The sequence below is a fragment of the Natator depressus genome, chromosome 3, assembly GCF_965152275.1.
Source record: "Natator depressus isolate rNatDep1 chromosome 3, rNatDep2.hap1, whole genome shotgun sequence".
In the NCBI taxonomy this organism is placed as follows: domain Eukaryota; kingdom Metazoa; phylum Chordata; order Testudines; family Cheloniidae; genus Natator; species Natator depressus.
In genome coordinates this window covers 41,938,797-41,949,873 of record NC_134236.1, presented here as the reverse complement: position 1 = coordinate 41,949,873, position 11,077 = coordinate 41,938,797, and the positions used below count along the sequence as shown (strand labels likewise).

Genomic DNA, 11,077 nt, shown 5'->3' with positions numbered 1-11,077 from the left:
ATATTATTTCTGATGTCATTTGTAATACGTCATTGATCTTTACAGTATTATTAATAGTTATGTATTCATTGCATTACAGCTTAATTTCCTTTTTATAGCCTTTCATTTAAAGGAGTTTATTCTGTTGAGTTCCCAGATTCCCTATAGAGCTGTATTGCAATTGGTGGCCATGATATCACACATCACCGACCTAAATACGGAGATTTCTGAAGCATTTCAGTGCCAGGTTCTGCATCAAGTGTGATGGGGTTCAGCTGCAGTGGCACTGAGTTCTTGTAGCATTTTAGGGTCTGATTTTCAGAACTGCTGAGTGTCACAGCTCCAGTTAAAGTTATGGATGCTTAGCACCTCTGAAAATCGGGTCCTTGGGAACCCTGCAGAAGACTGTCGTTAGGTGTTTGTAGCTAGTAATAAATAACATTAGCACACAGCAACACTAAACAGTTTAACTGACTACAAACTATTCAGTTTCAAGTATTTGAAATCTGTAAGGGGCCATTATTCTCTGTTAATGAAAAATACTGCATCCACTGGAAATTTCAAAGAGACTTTAGACAGGCACAATATTATTACCCAAACTGGAACTTGGTCAGGACACCAGGCTTACCAGCTTTGTTCACATGGGAAAAGCTAAGGGATCTTTAATGATCACCAGTAGTCAGGACCTTTCTTTTATGTCTCTATCTAAAGACTGCACCTCTAGCGTCCCATTTCCTGCTAATACTGTGCTGGGACGTTAGCCCAGTACGGACTCAGGGGGAAGAACATCACCAAATAAGTCACTAGCACTTCGGTGGCACCTACATTTACCTTGAAGGCCTTTATCGAAGCACTAACCTTGCCTCATGTTGCTTTTCTTTAGATTGGACAGAAACACAGCTCACAGTAATGGCCTACCCTTCTCTACACTTAAAAGTATAACTATGCTGGCATAGTTAAAGCAGCAACTCCCTCTCCACCTCCGAGTGTGTACACAATTATAGTAGTATAAAAGTGCTTATAGCAGGATAGCTTTGCTTATTCCAGTTCTGGAACTGACCTAAGCTATACTGAAATAACTGTATACCTGGATAACTGTGGCCACAACTAGGGCTTTTAGCAGCCGGCATATTTATGTTGGCAAATAAGCACACACATCTCAACCCCATATATGTACATGTCAGTAAAACTATGTAAGTGCAGGCCAGCCCTAAAACTACCGTGCAAGAAAACTTACTTTTTAAGAAAAACAAAATTAACAATTCTGAGAGCAAATGCATTTCCAGAAAGGATCCTTGATTTTAGAGAACCCCCAAAAGTTGATTAGGGAAATGGGTATTGGAATGGCCGCTGCTTGTGATCAAGGCACATCTTGGTTGCAGAATATCAATGCAGAACTGCTACTAATGCCTCTTTCTGCCAAAACAGAACTTGGACTGGAGACAGATACAGACAGAAAGAAAAGCTAGGCTGCCTTAGGCCCTCTCCCTGAATTTCAGTTCTTATAAGAAAATCACAGACTTTTAGCACCGAGAAAAAAATTCTTGGGATTTCCCCCATCTTAATATTAAAAGCAAAAATCCTCTCATCCAAATTGTGGGCAGGCAGACTACTGAGTTTCAAACAGATACTAAGCCAGCTAAGTAATTTCCCCCTAATACATCTGCCTGCCCCCAATAAATTCATGATTCTCACAGTGTCTCTCGTACCTCCTTCTTCTATTCTCAGAGATTCCAAACTCATCTTCATGCACTCCGATTGGCATATCAAGAAGTGTGGGCAGTGCAAAGCACTACTCAGGTTTTCTTCTGAGACAACTTTGACCATTTGCTCTGGAAGGAGCTACAAAAACATGACACACTAAAGTTCTTATTGGCTAATTAGTTGCTAAAAGGTCAAATACATACATGGAGAAACACTGGGATACATCTTGTACAACCAATATGATCTTCTGTTGTTTTTTTACATTCCAGTACAAACTAATTGCAAACAATTCAGTTTCAATTATTTTAAATCTGTACGAGGCCATTATTTTCTCTGTTAATGAAGCACAATGAATTGATTCAAAATGTATGCAGATTAGATTCTATATCTCTTGTATGAATATTAATCAAACAGTGTAACTGTTAGTATTGCTCGATTCCAAATTGATTGATCACATTCCTTCAGATATTAAGTATGCATTGCTTTGGCATTCAAACAACTATTTGTTAAAACTATTACATTTAAGTTGAAATTGCAGGTACATGAAACTTTGCATCTGTAAAGTTCTTTCACAGTTATCATATGTTTTGTTACACAATAATAGTAGGGGGGTCTACGAGCTTCCTGATTGGGGTGGATATTCATTTTCCTGTGTATTTTCAACTAATGCAAATTGTTGAATTCAATAAAGAGTAAATTCCAGTTTTCTCAAAAAATTTAATTGCAGAATTATGTACAGGAGATGAACATAAACAATACATAAACCAGTTGAAAGAGGCAACTTCATAAAAGAGCCTGGGGCAAAAGAGTGAAGCACATTTTCTTACAATCAGCTGGAGGTGAGTAGAGAATCATGAAAAGGAATAACTCAAGAATAAAACAATTCTCAAATATGTCTTCAAAGTAACAAGTAACATTCTGGTAAAGAAGATATTACCTAGAAGCAAGAAATTATTGTAGCAATGAAACAGCATACTGTACATTCAATTTAGGTATCCTGCATGCTACTAAATAGAATTTATCAAAAGAACCATAAAAGCATGAAAAGAGAATTACATAAAATAGTTTAATTCTAGTGAAGTGTAGCTTTGTACAGATGGTGAATATTTGGCACTCAGTTCATCCTCATTGTTGATATGATTTCTTATGTATATATATTTATATATATATATATTTATATATATTTTAATGTTAACTAAACAGCTAGTTTCCTGGTTCTAACATTCCTTGAAATTTTATAGGAGGCATTTAATTTAGTCCTTAGGCCACACTTAAATATTTTGGCATGTTACATGGTAAATGGATGTAGGAGTTTCATCTCTGTACAGAAGAAACTGCACAGTCATAGTGTCTTTTCTTCAAGAAAGAACAGTTCTAGAGCAGTAGAAGTCACACGACTTCAAAGGGAAATTTTGTTAATTCAGAAAAATCGCTATATAAAATGGAGTAAAGAATACATACATGCTGAGCCCTTTTAAAGTGAGATGGCCATACTATTTAAACCTCCAAGGGGAAAATCAAAGATGGATATGAGGATGTGGATTCCACAGGTAACTATAAACAAAGCTAGTAGTTTTCTCTGTAATGACAGTTTTCATAGACTTGAGCCCAGTTTCAAGCACTCTGTGGTGACTATGACCTAGTTGAAAGGGAAGATCTACTACAAAAAGATTTGCATGCGCTAACTTCCCCAGTAAGTGTTTTCCACTTCAATAGGACATGCTGCATCAGATTCTGATCTCGGTTGTACTGGTACAAATCTGGCATAAACTCCATGGACTTCAGTGGAGTTTATCAGGGTTTACATTAATGTAACTGAGATCAGAATCTAGTCCCAAAGCTAAAGAATATTTATCACATAGAGTTGGAGCTTTGATTGCAGTTCAGCCCCAAAGATGGAAACAGCTTTGTGTAGAATGACAAACTAGAAAGAGAAAATTCTCAAAATGGGCTATACTGATTTGTGGATTTTAAACATCTCTGTGGCAAAACTAATGAGCATGTCTTCAAATAAACTCCCATTCGTTCCTCGTTTAAATACTGTTTTGTCTGCCAGCTCAGTGTTAAAAGAGTGCAAGACTGTTTTGCAACAAATTACCAATTTAGAAATGTGACTACCAATGATCGTTAACTGCAGATATAAGGCTAGATTCTCATCTGGCATATATCGGCATTAATGTCAGTGGAGCTACAGGGATTTACACCTGCTGAGACTCTGACCCATAAAGCTCAATTCTGACCTCAGCGAATGGTAAAGGGTACAACACCCGTATCACCAAGGGCAAAATTAGGACCATAATGTCGTTCCCTAGTCATTACCTTTTATGAAAGGTGGTACATGTTTAGTAACGGGTTCTGGGATGTGTCTTTCATATGTAATGAAAACATTGTACTGGCCACATACAGTCATTAAGAATTACATTTATTTGTTTATTTTGTAAATACAAGGAGGTGTGTTAATCTCAGTATCCCAGAGAAATTCAATGTTGGGCAAGTTTCCTTTTTACTTTCACTTTTACGCATAGTGTCCTGAACATACTGTTATGTAGTGTTTCAGCTGCTATATTTCACCTCAGAGATGGGTGCATTTCAGTGATGGACTAAGTGATCCCTATGCGTCTAGAGAACTTAACTCTAGCTAGGAATTTGGATGTGCACATGAGCATGCCACAAAAATGTGGCATCACTTATGATGGATGATGGCTGCCCCTAATCTGCCCCCGCCCAAATATTGCATAGAGGTTGTCTTATCAATATTTCATAAAATGAACTGTTAGGGTCATAAAAGGTGTAATCAAAGAGCCTGGTCCACACACGTGCAAATGCCTGCTCTCTCAATTTCAGAATATTTTATTTCTTTTTACTTCTACTTGTGGCCTTACTACAGTCCAAGGGGGCAGTGAATAGAGCAGGTTTCTCCTATAATACAGGCATACATTGACTGCTTTTGCAGCAGATAGTCCAGATCATCCTCTGCTGAAAAAAACCCATGGGAAGGAGTTCTGGTGGAGGAGATATCTGCTGAAGATCCCTAATGGAGATTCCTCCATATCATCCCTTGTGGGAGAGGGATGGTTTGCCTCAATGGAAAAGACTGAGAGGCGAGATAGAAAAAACCTGGCAAACCTGTACTACCCACATACTCTGTGCCTTCTGCACTGGTTGTGGCTCCTTCGTGAATCATTATCCAGTTCCCTGATAGAATAGCTCTTAATAGACTCTCCCTTGGCCACAGTGGCCCTAAAGACTATCAAGTATGAAGGAGAGGCAAAGGCTATTTCTGAAAAGGTGCCATAACCTGAGGATGCACTCTCTCTTCTGCCTAATTTCTTGAGGGACGACCATGTGCATTGCCCGCACCCCTGTTATGGTCACTCCTTTCTCTTGACTCATCCAATTTCTACCTCTTCCTCCTCCAGCCCAGACCCTGGACTATGCAAAGAGGCCTCCATACTGTTCTGAGGGGATTATAAAACTCCCTTTTGGTGTGGAGGGAATGAGGACATGATCTAGCCCTATACCAGTTAAACCACTTTCCCTGCATGAGCCAGAATTTTGCCAACCCTTTGCAAACCAGCTAGTAAAGTGCTTTGAGATCCTTCTGGATGAAAGGCACTATATAAATGTAAGTGTTGACCTCCCGTACACCGGGGAAGCACCACTCTGAATATTAAAGGAGTTACTGATATTTGTCACCTGAATTTCAATTTATGTGTGACAGCATTGTCTAGTGATTTGCTCTGAAAGCAGTGCAGAGGAATAACTGACTACTGTTGAGCATTTTAACTCAACTATCAATCAGCATTTCTAAAGCCCCTCTCACAGTGGACTTTATGCTTTTATACAATATTAAAGGAGGCAGCTGTACGTAATTTCCTATGGGATAAATTCAGCCTTCAGATTAACATGCACAACACACAATGCAGTCAGACAGGCCAAACACTGGCCTCCTCCACTGACATTAATTCTGTAGTCCAGGTGTAAACAGGAACAGAATTTGTCTCAGAATGTGCTGCATGCAAATGACTGAGATGAATCTGGTCCTTAGTTTGCTAATATAGCTACCAAGTAGACTAAATATGTACCGGAATAAAACAGTTCAGGGACCTAACACAAAGTTTACGTTCAGAAGAGTTGGCAATGAGCAGTAGAACTGGATAATGTGTGTTGTGAGAGAGGAATGAACAAAGAAGCCCAGGAAGAAAGAGAGGCTGTTGAGAAGCAAAAGTCAAAGAAGGATTCGGTGAGATTCCTGGTACATTTATGGCCGATAGCTAAACTACAGTGCACAGTCTCTTAGTAGTAAATTCTATCCCTTTCAATATCACCAGCTGAGTGGAAGTTTCCCCAATTTGTAGAATCAACAGTGTTAACGTAGTGAAAATTAGGGCACTGATTTACTGATACAGCAGGAGTTATGATTTAAAAAAAATAACTTGTGTTATATGAAGTGCATTATGTGTATGAAATCCACACTCCTTTCTATTTATGCTTCAATTTTTTTCTAATTGACCTCAAATTTAACATACAGTGACAAAGTTTAAGCATGAACTAAAATGTAATTTTTGGTATTAAACTGTACAACATTTTCAGTTTTTACACACTGCCAAGGGCCATTCTGATCGAAGCTGTCAAGAAATAATAAAATGCATTTTAACGTATTTCAGCAATTTACAATGAACTTTAAATCTAAAAAAATATACAAAGCAAAAAATAAGTATAACAAATATCGAACCTTAAACCGGTCAGGTCTTGTTCCTACGTCAAATATAATAATCTTGAGAATTCTGTTTATTATACTTGTGTTTTACGGACAATGAAATAACAAATGGTGGCTTTCTGTATCTTTCATGCTTTATGGATAAAATCTAGTATACAAATGGCCTAGCTAATGAAATATTTTGTTGTTATGAGAATTCTGACTTTTAAAGATGTTCTAAGTATCTGTACAGCATGAAGTCGCTAAGAAAGAGATATTCAGCTACACCTCTACCCTGATATAACGCGACCTGATATAACACAGGTTCGCATACAATGCAGTAAAGCAGGCCCTCCCCCCCTCCAGGGTGTGGGAGGCAGGAGCTGTGCAGGGGCACTTCTGTGGGATCCGCAGGCCCAGAGTGGCCCGGGTGATTAGCGGGGGGCCAGGAGCAGCCTGCTTCGCTTCCCTCGCCGCGGCCCCAGCCGTGTCGCTCAGGGGAGGGGGCTTGGCAGAAGGGATTCCCCCTCCCCCCCGCACTCACCGGCGTGGCGGAAGTGAAGCAGCCCAGCTCCAGCCCACAGAGTGGACAGGGCTGGGGCCACATTGCTCCGCTTCCCGCCGCCGGCGGTGAGTGACTGTCAGGGGGCAGGGGTGTGGATAGGGGTCGGGGCAGTCAGGGGACAGGGAGGTTGTGTAGGGGGTGGGGTCCTGGGGGTGATTAGGGACGGGGAGGTCTCTGGAGGGGGCCGTCAGGGGACAAGGAGCAGGGGGGCCAAAGCAAGTTCGACATAATGCGGTTTCACATATAACACGGTAAGATTTTTTGGCTCCTGCGGACCGCGTTATATTGGGGTAGAAGTGTATTATGTTAATAGAACATTGTAAGTTACTGAATTTTCTCCTACATGGTCCTGTAATCCATTCCTATGCATGAAATGAATGCAATTTCCAGATTTGACAGGACCTCTCTATAAGCGATAGTTACTGAATACTGTGTATCTTATAGCAATGATTCAAGCAGATTGGGTGTGACTGACTTTCAACACAAGTATTATAAACATAATTTTATTTTTTCCAACTAATTAGATGTACAATACATAGGTAAACATGGCTTATCATCTGCCTTTATTGATACAATGTTACCTGCACAACAAGTTGAATATATTGCACTTAAAAATGTAACATGCACAGATAACATTTTATCAGATTTAGCAGTAGGCATCTATTTTACTTTTAATTCTTCTTCTTTGGAACAAAGAGGTGGAACAGACAGGGAATCATACATATCCAAAGACTCACGGTGAGTATATTCCCATCATTGCATGGACATTGTAAAATTTAGGGTCTGATTTGCTCACACAGGTCTGTTTTAGCCAGACATTTAGAGTCCAATTTAGTGATGACACACTAACATAAAATACCCCAAAATATTTACCAAAATCTGATGTGTAATTAAAACCTTTATGGACTGCTCCAAGTCAACATTATAACATAATCTGGTATCTAAATTTAACAGCTAGTCTAATTTTTACAATTGGACTTTACAAGTTCTGAATACTGACAGGTCAAATGCTGTTTGCCTTAATCATGTGATCCCTTTGTCTTATGTGGGATTACTCAAGTGAATAAAACAAGTGTGATTTAGCCTGGAAGTATCCAAGGAAATGAGATAAAACATATCAGGTGCCATAAATATATATATAGGTCTATTTTAAATTTCCTACATCTAGGAAATACACTGGCTTTATTTTCATGTGGATAGTTCTAATTCGCAGCTCCACTTAACATTAAATATCACTTTTAAAGACTAAAGATGCCAATAGGTATTTAACATTTGTATTTAAAATAGTACAACAAATATAGGAAGCAGCATCAATATTGTACACTACCCAGGATTCAGCTCTTTCCGTATACAGAAAACGCTTTGAACACCCTGGGGGGTGAGGGTATACTAAGTTTTCATTTATATAAGAATATTTCAGGGAGGGGTTTTTTGTTGTTGTTGTTTTTGGAAGGATATACATTCATCTTGGTTTTTGCTTCCAAATATAGTTTAAGGCTATTTGGTAAAATATATACCAGATATCAGGCTCAATTTACAGAGTTTTCTCCTTACAGAAACTTCTCAGCTATTCAACTCTAAAGATTCATATCTTGAAGCTAAACATGCTTATATCAGCTTTGCTCCAAAACCAGAACTCATGCTTAACAAAATGCTCAGAAGGAAAAAAACCAAAGAAACTATCCCCAGATTTGAAGCAATGTCAGATCTATGTAACCTGTGTTACTTAATGTTCTCAGTCATGTGGCAGGCTGCAGGGTGTACCAAGTACATATTTAAAGTGCTCATCAAGGTGAACAAACCAAAGTGCTGGAGTATAATTAAGTAGCTGTTCTGCCTGTGGCGAAGTATATAGTATTTGTTAAAGCAGTAAACAAAAAATGAGTTAGTTGGGACTATCTGTGCCATAGTATTCAGAGTAGCAGCCGTGTTAGTCTGTATTCGCAAAAAGAAAAGGAGTACTTGTGGCACCTTAGAGACTAACCATAGTTGTAATACTCTTTTGACCTAGAGCAGGAATCAGAACCCTGCTATCAGGATCTGTGGGTTATATCTTTTATTACATCTTTATCTGAAGACGTCTAAGAGCTGGGATGCTCAATTATGTCTGGGAAGGTAGATGAAGTGGAATAATACGATCTAAATTTATTTCAAATGAACATTTAAAGCCTCTTGATTGTCGTGGTTCCTACTTTTCTCTTGTAATAATCAGAGGCTTGAAAAAATTACTTTCCTTATATTCCATGTCTGGAAGTCATTTTACAATCAAATCATTCCTTTAAGTCTGACACAAGCAAGAGAATCATCTTGCCTTAACTGATACTGCATAGGAAAAAGATTTCTGGAAAAAAAATGTAAACCACAGTTCACCTTTACCTTAAGATAACCATTTAAACTTAGATATACTTACCACTCACATTCATATTTCTTAAACTGGTTACAACATCACAACTGGCATTTGAAACAAGCAAATATTTTTTTTCAAGGATACCTTGGAAACTCAATTGATATAGCATTTTGAGAGTTTAAAATATCACATGTAGCATAGCTTTTGAAATTAAAGAGAGAAGATTGTTGGTAAAATAAAAAGTTAACACATAAAAGAACTGTTAAAATGCAATGAGTGTTCCAAAGGAGTAAGTATAACTGTTCTCTTTACACATCTTGCTACAGAAGATCTAACTTTTTAAGGCTTCCACTTTCCTTTCCCCATCACTCAAGTTTTCTTGCATTATAATTTTGCTTTGATTTCTGAATGTCGTTATACTGCTATCACAAACATTTCTCAGTGGGCATTCCCAGTAGGACCAGGTTTGTATGCTTCTTGGTTCCTGATGAACTTCGGAGTTTTAGTGGCTGGATATTCCTGTTCATCTCCAGAAACTTGACTTGACATGAGAGGCCTAATGTTATTCTGCAGTAACAAAGATGGGTAGAATGGCAGAGCACATGGGCAAATATTTTAGCTGGGTTCAAGGAAAAGAAACTGGAGGTCAGAGAGATAAATGGGTTCTTTCTTTCCTGCACTTCACATTTGTAGCACCTTCTACTTGGATTAGCTAATGCCTCTAGTGAATGGTGAGATGCACCCATTTATAGTTTGTTATTCTTATCCTTAATTATCACATAATTTATAAAAATATAAATAACAAAAAAGTAAGCTGGGTTCCATCTCAAGAGGTGTTTCTTGTTGTCCTCTGAGAACATATTGGATAAGTCAGGTCTCAACAAGCCCTATCCATTGTAGCTGATTGTAAGTCAGACAATAAATACAAAAAGAAGTAGTTCTTGCAATGAGCTCAGCAAACTCTGAGGAAATCAAAAGCATTCCACTGTGCTTATGGCACAAAGAACACAACAGCAAGGGCATATTCAGTGGAGAGAATGAGACAAAAATTACCAGGTAAGTGACAAACTGTACAAGCATTTGTTTTAAAAAAGGACACTCTGCAGCGCTCTGTCTTTAAAGCCGGGTTTGGGCTTCTGGGATATAGATCTCAATGCTGTCTGCCCGCTCTGTGGCTGAATTCTGCCGAAAGGAGGCTGCTCTCTTAGCAGCCATTAGTCGTCTTCTGGCTTCTTGACGTTGTCTGTCAGGTAGGTCGAGAGACTTTTCTCTCGTTATAGGGAATTTTCCTTTTGGGGGCTTCTTTGGTACTGGAGGAGGAACCTTCCTTTCTTCCTACAATGGTTATTGAAAATTGAAAAGTGAGTTAAATGTGAAAGGCACCATATCAATAAAACATGCACATTAGAGAAATGTCAATTGAAAAAATACTTGTCACACAACTAATAAACATGCTCAATTTATACTCTGAGATGAGCTAATTAATGTAAAACATTAATCACCATCAGTTCTGGGGACTCTGGGGGGGAAACCAGCTATTGCAGAATCCAGTGCAAATTCCAATGCATTGCATTGCAGTACAATAGCACAGTATAAAGAGTGTATCTCCATTTACTCTCATTGCAGGTACTGTACACATGCATGCTGCAAACCTCACTTTCATCTTTGTGATAATTTTATTTTACCTGGCACATCATTATATCCATTATGTTCAGAAACACAGGCTGATAAGAACTCAGTGTATCTGGATGTTCTGGTCCAATGAAAAGCCTGTCTAAGATTA

General features: G+C 38.6%; 1 protein-coding gene across 9 annotated transcripts in view; it reads right to left on the bottom strand.

Annotated features, from left to right (window-relative positions):
- Nucleotides 1–7,032: 7,032 nt before the first annotated feature.
- The window catches only part of DLGAP2 (DLG associated protein 2), a 705,175-nt gene continuing 701,130 nt past the window's right edge, over nt 7,033–11,077 (bottom strand). For all 9 annotated transcript variants that reach the window (XM_074947769.1, XM_074947771.1, XM_074947768.1 and 6 more), the window contains one exon: nt 7,033–10,629. In XM_074947769.1, coding sequence (XP_074803870.1) covers nt 10,411–10,629 — 219 coding nt within the window. In that variant the 3' untranslated portion in view covers nt 7,033–10,410. The remainder of the gene's footprint in view (nt 10,630–11,077) is intronic.